Here is a 19896-nt window from a genome sequence, read left to right as displayed (position 1 = left end):
GCTGGCATGTTTGCATTTTTGCGCCGGGCCAGCGAACGCGCAATCGATACCGATGTGTGTGTGCCAAGATTTGGAGCAAGTTCAAGGAGCATAGTTTTTCCCAACGTCATCCTCTACAAAGTATATTTGAATACGCCAATGCAGCCTGCAATTTTGTGCAGTTAAGACTAGAAACTTCATTAATTTTAATTAAAAAAATACCTGGAGGATTGAAATAGCTATCTGCGAGGTTCTTTTAATAGCAAAATAGTTGTTCCCAATGAAAGACTTTAAAATTACCCTAGAATTTCATTGTTGATAGTGCCAATCGATTGTTGAAGGTCAAATTATGTTAGGTAGCTGAATACCTCTGTCGAAAATTCGACACAACGCGCCAAAATCAGCGGAAACGTGAAAACCGTTATGTTAGTGGATTTTTGGTCTGATAATCTTTTGAAAAGAGTCAAAAGAACGCCGGCGACCAATCAGAGAAGGAATTGCCTGTGAACGTGTGAACTGCAATGCCCGTGATACTCAAACAGCCAACCTGTGTGAACCACTCCCTTTACTGATTGGTCACCAGCGTTCTTTTGGCTCTTTTCAATAGTTTGACGGACAAAACAAATCACCTAATTGTACGTAACTTTACGGTTTTCACGTTCCTGCCTATTTTAGCGAGTCATGGCCAATTTTTGACAGAATGATTTGGCTTCTCTACCAATTTCGACATTCAGCAATCGATTTCCACTGTCAAAAATTAAATTCCATTGGTACTTTAATCAATATTACAACGTAAAGTTGGGTTTCGTTTGTACTTATTTGGATAAAATGCATTAAAAAATACCCTGCCAAAAATGGAATGAAAATGGATTCCCAGCAAGAATTGTGATTAGACTCATCTGACACAATTGTGAAGAAAATTGAAATAATGCTTTATCTCACTAAGTATTGGTCACTGAACGAATTTTCGTGATTCAATAGTAAAATAATGTTCATTTTTCCAAAAAAGATTTATAAAATTCTAATTATCAGAAATATTTTGGGTAGTGCCCAAGGCTTACCTGGTACAACCAGAAAAATGTTACATGCATAAACTGTTTCAATAGTTAAAATACAAAGCATGCGCGTGATAAAAAGAGCAAGACATCTAATAAACAGGTTTTTTCCTGATCCTTTCCAAGAAGAAAAAAGCTAGAATGATCCCGGAAAATGTAATCTTTACTGAGATAAAATATGAGGAATTAGAAATTCGTGGCATTGTATTTGATACCATTTGAATAAACTTGCAATAATGAAATTGGTTAATTTTTAAGAAAGGTTTTGCTGCATTAAATATAGTTGGTTAACTGGGAATTTTGGTTTTAATTACAGTGCATAACAAAGTTAAATGGAAGCTTAGATAATATTTATTTATTTTAAATTATTTGCATTTTTTCTGGCCTTCATTAAAAATTAACTTTTGTCCAAGAAAAGATCTAAACTAAAATAAAATCACATTGAATTTGAGGTTATCTTGTACGTAGCCCATTTTCATATATGAAAAGTAAAATGTTTAAATAATTTTTTAATTAAAAACGACACATGTAATATTTAAAGTAGAAGTAACTGTTTGTCAGAACAGACCAGCAAGTTAGTGTGACTGTGTGCAGATCCCGTGCAGGCCTAATTTTAAACTTTAAACAGAGCTCGGACTGCAGTTTCAGGAATCCATGCACCAAGCCATTAAATGTGCGGCGTTGGGATTCGCGCGACTCCCCGCCGGAATGGCTGGCATATTTGTGTTTGGGGTTTGGGCCGAGGGACAATTGAGCGGCCGCGAGTTTTCAAGTGGGCCTGCAGAATAAATAGAATAAATTGACGACAGCTAAAAATAAAATAAAGGGTGACGTCACCTTCAGAGCGAGCGATGCGCGCGGGCATTTGGAGCCGAGCGCTAGCTACACTTGTTGGGCTCTCTTTTTCTCACTCGCGCGCGCTCTGCCTGCTCCCCGGAAAAACGAAACCAAGCTGCCGCCGCCGCTCCAGCCGCGTACACGCGCCCTTCACGCACTCGCGGTCACCCCAAACTTGATTTGTGTCGGCTGTGCACGACATCGAAAGTTTTCCCGGCCTTTGTCGTGGACACGATCTTTATATTTTCGGTTACTTACACTCAGACTATTGACCCCGCACTCGATTCACATTTTCAACTTCAAAGAACAAATAATTTATTAAAAAATAATTGAAACAACTCATTGTTACCTTCATCCTCAAAACAACACTTTTAGTGCCTTTTAATAATCCTTTTTCCCTTTCAAAACAGATCTAACTTTAACATGTAAAAATTTCGAAATTAATTGAGCAAAAATATTTATTTATTGCAACAAATTTTACTGTTGTATTAAGGCTCAGAATTTAATAGCTCCAATATGTATTTGAACCTCATTGCCATAAAACCAATTGTGATTTCTGAAACCTCAATCAATGTTTTTTTCAAAGCCTACATGCAACCCATTAATTTGTTAAAAATACATATTTCAAGCATTTAACAGTTTTGGAACTTCTGTAAGTTTCAACACAAATTTAACAGCAGAAAGCAAAGGATAATAATTTTGGAACATGCAATTTTAACTGCTTTTATTAATAGTTTAAATCCTCTGTTATCTCAAAAGTACGGAAAATGTTTTTAAACCGCTTTATCTTTTTAAAAGTCGCGTGGTCTGTCTAGACCATTCCTAAATTGAGAACAAATTTTTGCCTGAGCAGTGGATTGCAACCTGAAGTAATGTGTCGGAGCAAAAACGTCTTGAAGACTTTATTCCTTGGCAAGATTTCAGAATAGATTTGAATGGCTATTGCCGGTTCATTTGGACAAGGCGCAAAACACATTGAAGTCATTTTAAGACAGGCTCTATGAAATTGCTGTCCTAATTAACATACAGTACTCATTACCCCTTTCCTGTCCATTTATCATCTGAAATTATCTATTCCTCTTAGCACACTTGACAAATTGTTCAAATATGTATTACATTGAGCCACGTGCGTCATTAGTCATTATCTTGTGGTGGAAATTTTGATAAAAGTGGCGTTTTTAAAATGGATTTTTACTTTCGTAAAATATGTGTGGCTGTGCCTCCCTCGAAAAGACAGCTAAATTAGTCCCGAAAAGCACCTCCGGGGCATCCACTTCAGAAGATTCAAAACATCCCCTTCTTGGATTATGCGCCCGAATTTATGTGCTTTCCATCCGGGGCTGAAGCTAACAAGACAGGGCCGCAAGAAACGTGGCGGGCTTGAATAATGCAGGCCAGACGTCGCTGTTAATATTTAATTTTGGCGCAAAACGGCTCACAATGATCACCTCTTTGTGTCGGGCAGCACCCCTTTAAACTACCCTTTAAGCTCCACGCCGCCGTCTCAGGGCGCCGCCACCACAGCTGCAACCCGAGAACGACGCGCATTGTTGCATCAACAATGCTTACGACGATGAGGTGCTTCCTCACTTGGCTCTCTCTCTCTCTCTCTCTCTCTCTCTCTCTCTCTCTCTCTCTCTCTCTCTCTCTCTATTTATCTCTCACTGCAACGTGATGATGAAAGTTGGCCAGCCCAAGAGCTGGACTCGTCGTTGTCAGCTCATCTTTGCCATGGAAATGAGGAGGTCTCGTCGCTCAAAAGCTGGAAAGGCGCCTTTTTGCTGACGTCAAATGCCGCTTTTTAGTGCTGGATGTTTAATTTGAACTTATTATTCCTACTCTGCTCGAGCTTTCCGACGCCTATGATATAGGGTTTTATATATTTTTTTAACCAAAACTCCTCATTCGCAGAAAGCCATGTATAATGAATGTTTAATGAAGAGTTCTATGAGGTATTACAAAAATATTTGTTAACTTAGAAATTAATTTTTGTTTTGGTCAGACCACGACTTAGTCTTGTTGACTAGTACACACTGCCCCAAAAATATTTAGGCATACATTTTCTACATTCATAAAAACAATAATATCATTTGTTTCAATTATTAATTTATTGGTTCATCATCTTCTTCTCGGGTGTCGTTCCAAGTCATCGTGGAAAGATGGGTTCAAGGGGGAAACCGCTGTAAGGAGGAGGCTTAGAAGAACAAGAAAAGAGAAAACAAAAGAAAGAAGCACGCTGCAAGTGCAAGATGCGTACTCTGTTGTAAATCTCTGTAAAATACACCAACAGATCACAAAGTTTTTATAACAAAGGAAACAAAACATACAATTATATAAAATACATTTGTGCATTACACGTTCATTGCATAGCTTGATCTATATTGAACTGCAATAGTCAACCATCTATTAAATACTTGTTTATTCTTACTTGTCAGTACATTGATACATTTTATGAATAAAAATAAAAAGCAATATAACGTATAAACGATAAATTAAATAGGCAATCTCTCGCCGCACTGAGCCAAAAATTACAAACATTTATGCTATCACGGAGCACTGAAAACACAGTGAGCGAATGCCGGCAACGGAGCAGTCCTCAAGCTCAGATTGAAGTGGTAGGTCATTCCATGATTTTACCACCCTGAAGGAGAAGGCTCGCTGGCCGAAAAGGCTACGCACTGGTGGCGGCTGCGGATTATACCAATAAGACTGAACATTCAAACTTAAAGTTTAATATTTGCTTAGCCAAAATTAATGCCGATTCCAACAGCATAAAATTGCGTAAAATTTTTCCTATTGTTTGATGTTTGCCAAATGGAGCTGATGATGAGTCGTCTTCATCTCACTCAATGCTTCTTCAACTATTCGCTTGCAGACGATGAGGATAGGTTTCTGTGCAAAAATTCCTCTTTTTGAAATCCATTCGTTCAGCGAAATGAAACGACAAAGCATTTGAGTGAGGGAAGAGGTGGATTTTGCGTAATGTCGCAGGCCGCAAAAAAATGGAATGCGTCACACTCAATATAAAGCACTGCCCCACCTGGAGGTCCGTGTAACAATATTTTGCAGCTGCGCAAATATGCAAACGAGCATTCGCGCTACAACGGCCGGCGCATTTTGCGCCAGCGACCCGGCCGCGGGACAAACAACACAGTGCAGTCGTGTTTCGCTGCGTGCGCGAATTTGCATAAAGTGGTGCAGGTGAGAGGTGGCGAGAGAGAGCGAGAGCGAGAGAGAGCAGGCGAGAACGCAGCGAGAGAGAGCGAGCGAGCGAGAGAGCTTTTGGGGCTTGCGTGGAGGAGGGAGGCGAGGAGAGCGCGAGAGCCACCGGCGGTTGCGAGCAGTCAGTGTGTGGTGCGTGGCGTGCAGTGTGTGCGGCGTGCCAAGGGCCAGGCCCTGGCCCCAGGTCTCGACCCTCCGACACCCTGGCACCTGTTGGGCCATGTGCTGCGCCGTGCCCCCTAGCTCCTAGCATGGTGCCCTTCAGCGATGTCCTTTCTCTCGTCGTCTCAGGGTGCCTCCGCCTGCGTCAGGTAACCGATCAACCCTCTGCCGGCTCCTTCTCTGCGTGTGCCATGTGATTGATGCGCGTGACCATGCCGTTTTGCCCGCTCTCGCTGCACTTTCGACACAGCATCTCATTATTAACTCTTCCTGATCACCTCTCATTTCGACAGGATCAGGGAAAACTTTTTCGAGGGTGACTTGCACACTTTTGGAATGACTCATTGGGAGTTTTAGTTTGCAAATAAAGAGATATTTAGATAATAATATTAAATATTCGCAAATCATGGATTTTAATGAACCCTGGACAAAATATTTTGGCCTAGTTTTCACAATGAGAAAAAGTGTGCGATTCTTTTGTAAATATTGTATAAACTTGGAAGACTTATAATGAATCTATCAAATTGAAAAAATGTGTGACCTTTAATTACAACATTTTCATATTAAAGGTTAAAGAATTTTAATTGCTATGAAAATGTAATTTTGAAGTTGACACATATCTTTCGTCATTAAGTAACATAATAATATTAGACTTATAATTTACCATTTCATGTCTCTGAAAAAGTTAAATTTACCCAATTCAAACCCTAAATACAATTCCAAATTCCAGCGATTTTTTTTTAAAATTTGTGCCTGATTTTGAGTAAAGGACTACAAATCACTATTTTTAACATTTTAAATTCCTAAAATTAAATTGAAGTTTGGAAATTTGATAGCATGTTGTGTGATAAAACTTTACTTAAGTTATAAAGGTTTGAATGTAATGCGTTAAAATAAAATATTTTTAATTCTATACATATAAGCATGAAATTTTCGCAGTTTCCTCAGATTTTTCGCTTTTGATCTGCATTTCATTGTGTTCAACCGACGATTTATGAACGACGCGGTCCGATTTCTGCCTCTCTTCATTTAGGCTGAAAGTCAATCAACAATCGGCTTGGCAATTTAGGACCCGATAAAAGTTAACATTTCTCCTTTGGCACGTCTTTCGACAGGAAAACAACGTCGTTTGACCTGCCTAATAAAATATTTACCAAAATAGATGGAGCAACAAAGGGCGAGGAGAAAAGAAAAACTCGTTTAAAACACATAAAATCGAACTCAAAAGCTCAGAAAAATGCAGATCGCGCCTCAACACAAATATTGGCCAACCCTAAACTTGCACGCACGCCGACTAAAAATACAAAACTCAAGCAACAGTATTTGACCTTGCAAATTCGCGAGAATTGACTTAACTTACAGTTTAAACATTTTTGAGAGAAACAACTGAATTTTCTTCAATATACAGCATTTCAGTGATACATTTTGCGAAATTTAATAATTGATTATTCTATTATAGCTGAATCTCAGTTAGTGAAAAAATCAGGGCAGAATAGGAAATGAAAGGGTTTCCTCTGTTTCTCTATTTTTGTCTCGGAGCCGAATGCGAATTGTTGGTCGCGAGGTATTTCGGCAGCGATATTTATTTTTAATGTCGGTGCCCCCGGCTTGAGCACAAGTGGGAGCGACCTCGGCTTTATCTTCTCGGCGGAAGGGTTGATTTTTTTTCGATCCGCGCCCATTAATTATTCGCGCTGCCGTCGAAGCATTTGTCTGTCACTCGAGTATTTTCGTAGCGCCCGCGAGCGATAAAGTAGAAAGAGACAATATGAGCAATTATATTTTTCGCACGCGTTTCGCTCATTCTGTCCAAGATAGAGAGAAAGAGAAAGAGTGGGGCTGAAAGTCTCTGGCGTGGCGTCCCATCTATAATTTGGAGCGCGCCGCGCGTCGTTTCACACAAATCCCTGCTGGCCCAATTTATAATTAGACGCCGCACTCTTTTCGACGGGGGACTGCGCCACCCCAAACAGCACAAAGAGTGCCCACCTTTTTATTCGCCACTGCCGCTGCAGATGAGATTCGAGGCGGAGAGCCGAATTATTAAAATGGCAAAAAGCACGACCACGTTTTTTTCCAGGTGTTTTGCTCGCACAATACGCTGCGGTCAAATTGCCTTTGTCAAAGACTGGGACGTCTTGTTGCTGTTTTGAAAATTGGTTCAATTTAAAGGCTTGTGAAAAAACTAGGGGTTTGGGACAGCTTTTTGTTTTTGTTTCACGTACAAAAATATAACAACTGGAAGAATAGACCTAATGAAGCAATAATTGAAGCATTAAAATAGGCCACTTTTTAACCTTTTGCAACCCAATCACATCTCTATCTCTACTGTATGTCATAAACATTTGCTGTTTTAACCAAGTAGATATTGCCCATTTCTATTACTAAGAAGTATTTATTTGGAATCTACAAGCTTCATAAAAAACCCTGTCGTTAATATAAGTCTACATATTTTTAGACACCTTAAGCTCTACTATTTTTAAATCCTCTTGTACAAATAATTCTCTGACTATCTCAATTTAGAAATTAATATTTTTCCCAGATTTTCTCAATTTAAAATTTTCATGAAACGTTTTTATGTGATTTTATTTAGATGGTCTTTAATTTTAAATCAATAATGTACGTATTTTCCGCCAAATTCTCTAATTTTCTAAAATATAGAAAAGGAAAAAACTAGACTAGCGCGTAACCTTTTTATAGTGGAATATTACCTGATATAATAAAAGTGGACTAAAAAATCACAGGCTGCATTGTTGGAATGTTGGTATTTATCCAGACAAACGGGTTTTCTGGGAAATTGCACTCGATTAACAGAGAATATTTATTAAAATTGTTGTTTTAAGCACAATTTCCATATTTTTTAAGCTGTTTAAATGTATTTGAAAGTTTTACAGTGCAAAATCCCTGCTAAATTCCTAAACGAATGTTAAAAAATCATTCGCTTTTTCAACTCAACAATGATAATAAATATTTCACATGGCTTTGTTGCGTTTAAATGCGCTCGTATTTCTTTCACCCTTTAAACAAGGCCGATTCGTCAGGAACTATCTCAAAACAATTAATTAGGCACGCAATCCTGTTGCACGTGTGCTTACTGGCTGATTATACCGTCGCATGGGAAGGGTACCATTAAAAGTTAAAATACTAATTGGAATGCTTATAGAGTTTACTTTAACCGCAGAAGACGCACTCACAAAAAATGAGAAAAATGTCATGCCAAATTTAAAAAGATAAAAACGTACTGTTTTATATACATGGTGCGCTGCTAAAAAAAAACACAGAGTTTCCAAGTTTGAACATTAATCATATGTCCCAAATATATGTTTTGTGCTTCTTTGTTGCTTATTACATTTATAATCATTTTTTCCTTTGACGCCAGAAGGGTGTTTCATATAAATCAGGCTCTCTTTGTTCCAAAGATACAAAAAAGTGACAAAAAAAATGTGCAAATCTGTCATTCTGTCGCCGTGGTTGTCAGACGAGAATAGGCAGCGCCGCACACAAAGCTGACGGCCCCGCTTTAGTACATACGCAATCGTTGGCCACGCATTATAGGAGAGTCATTCGTCGTTGGTACTCACTTAGGGTGGTAGATTGAGTAAGCAACGAGAGAAAGAGAGAGAGAAGAAAGCGCGCGCGTGTGTGTGCTGTGCGCCCCTGCGCGAGAGACAAGCCGCGAGTATTTCACCCGCTAATAAGAATCCCGTATAAATAGTGCAGAAAGAGAGAGTTTATATACAGAGGCTCTTCCTCGGGCAGATGACTAATTCAGTGCCACTCGAATAAAAGCCGAGAGACTCGCGAGACTAATTCACTCTAATTCGGCAAATCAGCAATTTGCCAAATCCGCTACGCTGATTGATCACGTCGTCTTCGGGGCAGCATCCAATTCCCACACCTTTTCAGTGTATTTTTCCTTAGACTAGTACGTTTTACAAATTTTAAATCTGGCGCTACACGCCAGAATACGTAGATTAGTTTTATATTACGACGGACTCCTCTTCTAGCCAGCTCTACAACCAGCGTTTCTCCCAGCAGGAAATTATACTAGGTCCGTAGAAATTGAACAAAATCCTGTAAATTTCTGTAGTTGGTTAGAACATAGCGGTTTTGGGCCCGTAAAGGCCTTCTTAGTATTATAACGAGTTAATGTTCTCTCTCCGAATAATTCTAGACTTTTGAACTAGGTCCTGCCTGAGTGTGTGTCTCGTTTTTAGAAGTTGCACCACGTAGACAGAGAGTGCGTATTTTGGGTGAGAATAGGCCTCAGTCGCAGACAGTTCTGTCGGTAGATTCTCAACTTGACCTAAAATTAAAACAGCTGCAGCCTCAAAAACAAACATCGCGAGCAACAACGCAAACTCGATTTCCCTCCTTTCTCTAATGCCGAAAATGCACTTTGCACGCGTCGGCTCGCTTGGTATTTAAATGTTCGGTCACACGACGAGACCTTGCGCCCGTAAACAACGCTGTGTCGCTGCCATTTCGGTATTGGCCAGCGAGGGGGGCGCAGGGCGAAGGTTGTTGAGGCTGTCAGTTGGTTTAATCGGCGCACAGAGGCGTGACTCAAGTGGTGTCTTTTGGATTGTGTTTAGCTCTGGAGACGGGGCCGGCCGGCTGCGTCGACCGAGAAGCAGAGAAAAGGACCTGAGGAGCCCCCAGAGGAGAGGTGTTGATTGCGACGCGGTATTTCGGCCCGCACGAGACCTTTAAAGGTCAACCCCCCTGCTTAATCGCTCTCCCCCCGCACTCGCTGGCAATGCGTAAAGTTCACAACGAGCCCTGGTCGAGTGGCCGGCGTGTTAGCAAATTCGCTGCACAGCACCCATTGGAGGCTGTGCCGCATTGTATCAAATATTCACACCGGCTATTATATTGTACGCCCCTGACTGAGCCTGCCTGCCTCGCCGACACACACACACACACACATGGGGCTGGTTCGCTCTTTCCTAGCTGTAGCGACTACTTTCGGATATTACATCACAACACACACTCACACGAACACGCCGGTCCGAAAACACGCGCGCTTCTCGCTTTCTAATTAAATAGGAGCCAAAATTTCAGCCCAGCTCAGGCGTTGCTTGATTTCCAAGCCAACTGGATACGCACAGCGTGAGCGGGCTGTCTGGAATTCTGTAGATTTTTTAGCTTATATCGTCGTCCCCTCTGACGTTAACAAGGGAATTAGGGGTATACGCACCGACCACTCTGTTTCAGAGCCAATGCCAACATGAAATTTGAATTAGGCGGAATGCTCGAGATTATTTTGATTGGCAGCATTGCCTTGGTTTGATTTGATTGCGCCCAAATGGGTACACTTATCGTATTTTTGTCTCTCTGGAAGTAGTCCAAAAACTGCAATAAGTTGAGAATTCTTGGACCACCCTTAAACGCAGGTCTGTTCACTGCTTCTTGGACTTAAATTCGCTAATAGACGTTTTCCAAGCTCCTCAGTTTTGGGTAAAGGGTGAATTTATTTAATTCATGCACTTTTCAAATATGTATGCAAACTTCGATCACTAAGGTAAATGCATTTCGCAATTTTGTTCGTGAATCATCGAGGTTTATGGGAAATTATTCAAAATTGAACTTTGCCGTTTGATCTAAGGAAATATAATACACTCACAATCAGGAAAATTCTTGTTAATTCTACTAAAAATTTTTTTACATCTATTTTGAAATATTTAATAATTTTTATTGCACTGTAATTTGTTAGAATTGTCGGATCAAAAACATTAGGACCACAGAATTTGGTTTACACCATAACAGGCTTCAAGAATGCGATGACATCACTCCTTGTCAAAAACAGAATCTTTAAAGTTTCCTTAAAAGTTGATGACTGGAAAAATGGCAAACCAAAAGCAAAAGAATCATATATCAGAGAAATGATATAAAAGGTTAGTGATCTTCAATGTTCACTGGGGCTGCGATATGAATATACATATTCAGTAAGCTTTTTATTTTATATATATTTTTATATATATTGTCGCTAAAACACAAACAAATATATTAATAAATCTTCTACCTGGGATCTACTCATTTAAGCTTACAACAAAGAATTAATATACAAATTAACAAACTTACGTGATACACTTTACTTTATATAATCAAAGTTGATAAACTCATATTAAAACATTTAACCTTTTATATACGTATATAGTCCTCGAAGATAGTCTTACATACTTCCCATACTTGCTGATCATCATCTCGCAGCTCATCTATACAGTTTATGTGAATCAAGTCTGCAATATTGCAAAGTAGCTGTCCATAAACGCGGGCAAGCCCACTCGATCAAAGCAGACGCGGCTTTATCCACGCCGAGCGTCTTTATTTATCCCGTCGCTGAAAGTCTCGAAAGGCTCTCCTCGCGAGGATGAACCATAAAGGAGGCCCTAAAAATAATTATAATCAAGCCTGGTAGCGAACACACACACAATATTAAAATAATCGCCGGCAAATGGGTCGGAACGACGTGGGGGCCTCGCCGCGCGCCGAGATTTGTGTCGTCACTGGAGCACGCGTCATCAGTCGGTGTTTTTCGCGCCGCTCGCATATGCCGCATAGTCAAATGGACTGGTCTAGTGCCAGAAGGTGTCGAGTTATTATTAAAGTGCTGCTCCAGAATACATAATGAAGGCCGATCTTTTATTAGAACTCGCACATCAAAAAAGAAGGCGGCCGGCCAGCCATCCATCGGTCCTGACAACTCTATAAATGCTGGCCGATCGAATCTGCTACTTGAGAGAGAATGATTCGCTCAAGCGTGGGATCGACACGTTTCTGTTTTTGTGTTTTTTGGCCTTCATCCTAATGACACTTCAATTAAGGGCCAACTATTTTTGAACCATTTTCTGGAGCGCGCGCTCGAAATAAGGACTCTTTGGTCATTCTTGGACTTTTACGTCGGAAATAATGGTTTTTCTTTTATTTTACCGGTAAATACATTGTTAATTTTTGTTAAAAAAATAAATATTTGGTGTAAACTGTACAATTGGATTCAGAAAATACACTTTTCTCATTAATTTGTTTTTAATGTATAGATTAATGCAATTAATGATCTGTCAGAAAGTATAAAATATTGCTAATTCATCAGAGCACCTTTAAAATGAAATAATTCGTGGGTGTGCAGCAAAGTCTTCTCTTCTTTTCACCGAGCGATAAGGCCCTCTCCAAAAAGTGGCTTGAGTGCGCATTTTCACTTTTTCATGACGGGTCACTGACACCGAAACAAAGCAACAGCTTGTCGGTAGAGCTGCAAAACTGGAATATTTCGATCGCGAGTAAGTGGATTTAGAAGACTTATTGTGCTTATTTACGCGAAAAATTGAATTGCTTATGCAGTACCGAAAGCCGAGCGACGCGAGCCGCAACTCGGGTCGCGGGCCGCAACCATGTACGCGGTCCAGACTAACACGCGGCCCATGAAAAGGCGGAAGAAGAGAGAAAAGTAAGTGTTATTTCATCCCTGCAATCACGGCAGAGATTTATATTGGTAGGCTTGCCATGAGGAGATTAGCAGCACGTCTTACTTAAAGCGAGTTAATAACAAAAGTCCTCCACGACCTTGGCGTCATAATGGCTACCCTCACTGTTAAAAATCATTATGTTTTATTGAAAAATTATAATAGAGGAAAATTTAGTTGAATATAAATTCAGCTAATCTCAATGATATAAATATTCTTTCTTTTAAATTGGAAACAATTAATAACTAAACGAAACCTTTCTAACCGATTTAAAAGTATGATTATTGGTGTCTCTGTTTAATTTCAAAAATTTCTGGTGGCCTTGTATATGCATAAATTTTAAGCAATAGCAGTTAATACGCTATCTAAAATACAAGAGAGCATCAATCTCTCCAATGCAAAGGATTTTTGCTCAATACAAAACGAAACTGACAAGGTAGTGATAATTATTGTGAGATATTATCGATTGTATTGTTAATTAATAGCAGTTAATAGTTTGCATTTTTTAAATTGTGCGAAGATGAACAGAATAATGTAATTGATTTATGATTATACAAAAGTTTTTTCTCTTTGAAGTGAATTAGTATGATAAAGTCATTCTAATCCATTACAAATGCAAACAGAATGGAATGTAGTTCAATTCACTTAAGCGACAAAAGAAGCCGAGTGTATTCCTCAGAGTATACTCAGCTGTGAGTTCAAAGAGACGTATGGAATTCTAGGATGGGATTTATGAATAGCCAAGAATTTGAAATGCACAATAACATATATTTTTGCTACACAAAAATAAAAAATGGGCCAGAACCATACAATTTGAAGCTATATATTTAGACCATAATTAAAAATTATTATATTCGGGGGCACTATGATCCTAAATAATAAAATATTGTCAATGAGGGCACAGACCAAAAATTCTTTGTCTTGGAGTGTTATTATTAGAACCAAAAAATAATATTTAAAATTGGCCAAAACTCACCTTAAAAATAAACCACAAAGTTTCTTTTGACACTGATTTTAGAGTAAAATAATATAAAACATTATATTGCATAAAGCACATTAAGGAAAATATTTTATAATTCACATTCCGTTCATTATTTCGCTAAATATCAGTCCTGATTAAGATAAATTTGTTGTTCATTGTAATATTGAAAGCTTACTTTTAATAGCCGTCCTAAGCCTTTCAGCTTAGGACGCACATGACCTTTTCTGGAGTTACTTAAAGTGAATTATGTCAATAAAAAGCACGCGAAAGCAATTTTTTAACTTACTCTAATTACATAGGGTAAAATTTACCTGCTGATAGCAATAAAAACAAAATTTGAATCTAAATTATTTACTGGAGCGCTGAGAAATACTACAATCTTTTAAATGAGATCTATCAACACAGCGCCTTAATAATTGTACTATCAGTTAAATAATTTTGATTCAACAGAGAAAGTGCTCCGCCATAAAATAAAGTCTATAATGTACATTACATTTTGTAATATTGGACCTTCGTAACTTTGTTATTCTTTAAAAAGAAAATATTTCAACGGAATGTTAAAATTATTTAAAATGTGAAAGGCGTTCACAAAGAAAAAAATCGCTGAAAAATGATGCGGTGGGTGAAAGTTAAATTCAGCACAACATCTCGTCCCCATCCCATTCACATCACATGTATGTACCATCCGAGAGCACGCGGTGTTTTTTTTTTATCAAAGAGCGCGGGCAGAACGGCCATCTCTTCCCTACCGACGACACGCAGAGAGTGACTTGAACTCCCGACGCAACCACCTGAGGATGAGAGGGTTGCAGCAGCAGCAGCGGCAGTCGGAGAGACTACGCCACCCCCGGCCGGCCGGCAGGTGGCAGTCAGCTGCTCGGCAGCCCCCGGGGCGAGTCCGTCCTTCCGAGGGGGCGCACATGGCTAATTAGGGGTTGGTCACCCCCGTGCTTGGCACAACCCCACCCTTATCGATTGGCACACGCCACGCTGCCTCGTGTGTTGTGCACCGCCAGAGTGGACCATGGTGTCTCAGCCGCAGCCTCGGTACCCGTCCTCCGCTGCCGAAGCACCCCCGCGGGGCCCTTCCACCCCCAGGCAGACTGCAGCTCAATCAGTTGTCCTTTCAAACTCGCACACACTCACCTTGTTTTGAAACTGCACGCCTCCTTACACGGCTTGAAATCATTTTAGCACCGCCATTTTTTGCTAATTGATGCAAATGGGACAAGAAATTCCGATTTCCGATATTTCTTGACTTTAAATTTCGCCAATTAATGGAAAATTAATACACATTCTGAAATATTATCCTTCCTAATTTATTCAAATTCCTTGCAATGGATGGGAGTTTCCGCTTTTGTTTACCTCACCCTTTTGCCGGTTGGGAAAGCTTCTCGGAAGAAAATCGATCCGCAGAAGCTACAATTCCGTGCCCATATGCAAGCATAAATCTGAACACGCGAAAATTAATTAGATCGCATTTTGCACGCGGTGGCCGCCGAATCAATTATTCTCAGTCAGCGGCCGGCAAGCCTGTGTTTTATTTTCCGTTCTGCTGACCATGTGGGTGTGCGAGTGAGAAAGCAGTAGCAGTCTGCTTATCGGGCCCGCGGATCTCCCTGCTAAGGGTTGGGGGCCACAAGAAATTTCCCAGAACGCGTACGCGAGCACTCCTTTTCTTAATGAGTTCTATCGAAATTCAGCTCGGAGAGACGATTTATTTGGCGAGGCTGAATTTTACAGTTCCGCATTCGCCAGATAAAGCAATGCAGTAGCCGCGGCGACGAGTCAAGGTGAAGTCGGAAAGCCGCGCGATGTTGACACACAAGAAGCCTCGCCGTTAAGTAAATCATCCGCAAACCCGGACTAGGCACGCGAAGAGACACGCCATTTTTATATACTTTCTTTCCCCATAGCTGGCTATTTCATTTTGCATGAGCAATTAGGCCAATTTTGTGTGACATGCGTCTCTCGCGACGCTTGTCCCTGGCAGTGTATCTCTAATTCCATCTGAACTGGCCTTTTAAATTGCCACCGAGGCGCAGTTAAAGTTTGCGTTCCCTGCAGTGAGACTGCTGTCATGTGAAGAGAGATTACAAAAGCCACAAAACAAAAGTGTTTTCGTGTCTCTATCGAATGCAGAAAAATGTTTGGAAACACTTGTAAATTGTCGCATCCACAAAGAATATACAATCTTGGCGTGACCGTCAAAAGTGATTCAGTGTGTCTGGGAAAGCGGATGATTTATTGCCACTCGAGAACTCTTTTACATTCAAATATCAAGGCATCCAACCGTTCTAATGAATCAATTTTCTTTCGATCGAGTGCCGCGTATTCTCAAAAGAGAGTCGCATTTTAGACACCTGGTTTTTGGGTGTCTGGAATCGACGCGTACCCTCTAAAGCTAATTTCCAACAAGAGAACCGGAATTCCTGATTTAAAAACAACCGGAGTTTTTTTTTAATAAATTTAATATACTTCCATTAAAAATGAGGGGCATTTTAATCACCATCCCATCTTGAAAAGTTAAGAATTGTGAAATAATACCACAATTAATTAATTATTTTAATATTTAACTCGAAGGAAAAGGGGGTAGATATTTTTTTACATGAATGTAAAAAATAATTCTCAATTGGGGGAAAATTCAGGAATTCCAAACCCAAACAGACATGAGTATGCAATCTCTTGCTCAAGTTTCCCGTCCCATTAGAAAAAATAAAAACCTGAACCCTTGTCCCGACGAGTTTCCCGGTGGCGGAGGAGCAGGGTCCAGTTTAGGGGTTCAGTTTTCCCGCGCCGCGGACACGAAAAACGAGTTTCTGTGCATTGTCCGACAGTTGTGTCCGTGCGAGGATCCAGTGAGTTTGGATGGGTGGGTCCGGGCGATTGGACACCCCACCGCGCAACACCTCGCAATGCAGTTTCGCTGAGCTCGAGCCCGACCTTACCCTGGTGAGCCCGATGCCCCGCCGAAGCACCGAGATGGACCAACAGGCCCGCAGACCCCTGCGCAAGAAGAAGAACTCATCACCGTACAGGTTTGCCTCGCCACAGAAGACTATCTCTGCATTCACTCTGTCTGAATCAGCACCCAATCGACACCGACGCTCAATTTGCCGTCACGCTCGCACCGACACCAACGCTGCCTCTTTGCTTTCAGCGAGACGCGTCTGGCGCATTGCTTTGTTTTCAGAGACATTTAATTTTAATTAATACACATAGAATATTTTTTGCTAAGTTAAAAAAAAAAAATCGAGGTCTTCAGTTGAATCATTTGTGCATACCAGAACCAGGGGTTAGTTTGGTTAATTTTATTTAGTCACATTGAAATTTAATATTGGTCATTTGTCTGTTTTAGAACACATTGAAGACATAGTAACCATGATTTTATAAACGCTTGAATTTTGGAGTCAATAAACTTTATAGGTCATTTTAAAAGTTCACACGGTTTTCAAATGTCTATTTTTGGTCAGAGTCAAGCATTTAAAATTTTAATTTTGCACTCGCGTTTCCAACACAAGAAAAAAGTATTCCTAATTAGACGTCTGGTTCCTTCGCTCAATTTTCAAATTAACTCAAATTTCTTTAGCAAAAGGAGTCCCTAAGAACCTCTCCTTTGAGCAAAGCACTTTGCCCTCGCTCCAAATTTCGCCGGATTGCGGACAGATCTGAATCAGAATTGCGTGCGTGTGTGCGACGGCAAATTCAGTGCGATCGGATCTCCTGGTTGGAAGCGAAACGGCGACCGACGCTGGAAGAAAGTGAATGGCTTGGTTATGCAGCTGGCACGACACACACACACTCGCTCACAGCACACTATCGCACTCTCTCGCACTATATCCGCACCTATCGACCCGACGGGACTGCCGCAATGCAATTTCAAATCGCCCGCCAGACGGCCGTGGAAGGCACTCGCAGCTTCTGCATCACGCTTCACAGACGAATTTGCCAGCAGGTTGACGGATCTTGTTTGGAAACAAATCAAGGATGAAATAAAATTGCTAACATGCTTTTGCTTTTTATATCCAACACTGGCTTTCATTTAATTCTTAAGCACTTTTAATTAAAAATTTAAAGAATCAACTAAAGATAAAAATGTATTTCGATGATTCATTCCTCTAGTTGGGAAATTTTAACGTTCCAGAGGTTTGCAAAATAAGCTTACAGAATTTTTTTAAATCCTAGTCACATTGTGATCCCCGTAAGGCCTCTCATTAAACTTTTTCATTTGGAAAAATACATCAGACGAGGTATTTTCATTGGTTTGGCTTTGAAAAAAAAAACACTACGAAGAAAACTAAATTAAATAACACAGCAAATGGCCTGCAGGTTTTATTATTGTTTTAAAAAAAACACTGACAATGCGCTCATTTGTTAATTTCACGAGCCGCATTTGCTGGAATACCCTTTGCTATCGCCATTTGATGCGAGTGTAGCAGATCGGACGTTGTACTTGATTTGGACGCCTACGTGCGGCTCAATATACATATTATGCGAATTTACACTTTTGCGCAACTTAAGATACGCAGCGGAAGCCCTGCAAGAGCCCCGAAAGCAGCAGCTGCCAGTTTTACTTTTGCTCCTCGTACCCTACTCGAGTCGCATTTTCCATCGGAGCGCGGGCGGGTAACAACAATCGGCCAAAATGTTTGCCATGACCGATTATTTTGGCAATGCCTTCCTCAACAGCTACATGAACCCAAAGGGCAATTTCAAGAGGTACACACCGTGTGTCAGTCGAGTGTAGCCTTGCTTTGTCTGTCCGTTAGAATTTCGAGTCCGGCCGTCCCTTCCTCTCTCCTCTGATGTCCGAGTATTCGCTCTTGTCCATGTCCCTATACTGTTCGTGTCACCTTTTTGTTGAAAGTTTCAGTGTTGCTTCATAGTTTTGGTAGCGAGAGAACGCAGTGATCGACTCTCGACTGAAGCCGCAAAAGTCGTGACGAGCGCGTGCCTCTGAGGCTTATTCGCACAATATTTGTGTGTGTGTGTGATTCGCTCGCAGACGGCGCTTGCTTGAAAATACTGTACACTGGGGTAAAAAGAGAAGCAGGTCGCTCTATTATGTCAGTCGAAAAGCCAGGCAGGATAAGGAGTGGGGATGGGACTGCGGCAAATTTCCGAATTTGAAATCTTAACTGATGGGTTGCAAATTTTTGCTACATTTTATCTCAAATAAATTCAGTATGCTGTTTATTTTATGCTTCTGTACTCGTTCGTGCCATTTCTCGATTTCTTAAAAGATATAATTATTAACGGACCAAAATATAAGATTTATAAAAGATTCTGTAAAACTTCGAAAAATTTGTTTAAAATCAACCAAGGATTAGGAATAAAACCATTAACACTAGCAAAAAATTAATTACGATAGTACATTTTTAAAGTAGCCATTATACATTCTTTTCTCTTTAGAAAATTTTCCCTGTTTTGGTAAACCATGTTTATAAAAAATATTTAATCGGTTTATCTCTTTCGACCCCCTGAGACCGAACAACTCGTGAAAACTCCGTTTCCCAATAGCATCGCGAACGAATAACATTGGGCGCACGGACCTCATTGGAGGAGGCCCAATCCAGAAAAGGACCAGCTCGTGTTCCTGCCCCCGCACCGGGGTCTTTTATTGCAACGCTTAACATTCGTCCAGTGAAATTAACTCACGCGCATGCGGGAAAAGTATGCAAACCAGCAAGTAGCGAGTCGGAAAGCTTTCGCAATCCTCCTAAATCCGAATGGACTCGTCATTGCAATGCAAAGGGAGTCAAACGTAGGCGCATCAGCCCGTTCTTGAACCCCAAATATCGCTCGGATTCTCAAATTGCAACGTGCACGCAAAGCATTGGCTCAACAATGCGAGCTAGCAATGAATGACTGCAGTGGACGTATTTTCAATCTCCCTGTTAAATTTTTATCAGCACATCTAACTTTTAAAAATTTCAGCGCATGTCTGGCAACTGAGAAATTTTAAATATATCCAAAAAGTCTCATATATTGTAGGACAAAAATCTTAATAATCGTTTGGATATAAATTTAAATTAGGGGAAGGCGTTTTCTGTAATGAAAATTGTACTGTTAATCAAAGCCACAGAGGCACACACTTCTTGAATAGTTAAACACATTTAATCTACATTTATTGAGAGATTAGTAAATTTAAATCCCACTGCACAAAGAAATGCACCAAAATATTAATGATGCATTA

The 19896-nt window shown here is 40.3% G+C and overlaps 1 protein-coding gene across 8 annotated transcripts in view; it reads left to right on the top strand.

Annotated features, from left to right (window-relative positions):
* LOC135945821 (potassium voltage-gated channel protein Shaker-like) overlaps positions 1–19896 on the top strand; it is a 102117-nt gene that overhangs the window by 33915 nt on the left and 48306 nt on the right. Inside the window, exon 1 of one of the 8 annotated variants that reach the window (XM_065493723.1) lies at positions 5236–5404. The exons of 4 other annotated variants lie outside the window; for them this stretch is intronic. In XM_065493723.1, the coding sequence (XP_065349795.1) occupies positions 5361–5404 (44 nt within the window). In that variant the 5' untranslated portion in view covers positions 5236–5360. Of the gene's footprint in view, positions 1–5235; positions 5405–12595; positions 12703–16534; positions 16739–18294; positions 18420–19896 lie in introns of those variants that run through there. 3 more of the 8 variants (XM_065493720.1, XM_065493716.1, XM_065493718.1) reach the window with 3 other exon arrangements.

The sequence above is a fragment of the Cloeon dipterum genome, chromosome X (genome assembly GCF_949628265.1).
Source record: "Cloeon dipterum chromosome X, ieCloDipt1.1, whole genome shotgun sequence".
NCBI classification, from domain to species: domain Eukaryota; kingdom Metazoa; phylum Arthropoda; class Insecta; order Ephemeroptera; family Baetidae; genus Cloeon; species Cloeon dipterum.
The sequence above is the reverse complement of the archived record's forward strand: the minus strand, read 5'-3'. Positions and strand labels throughout refer to the sequence as shown.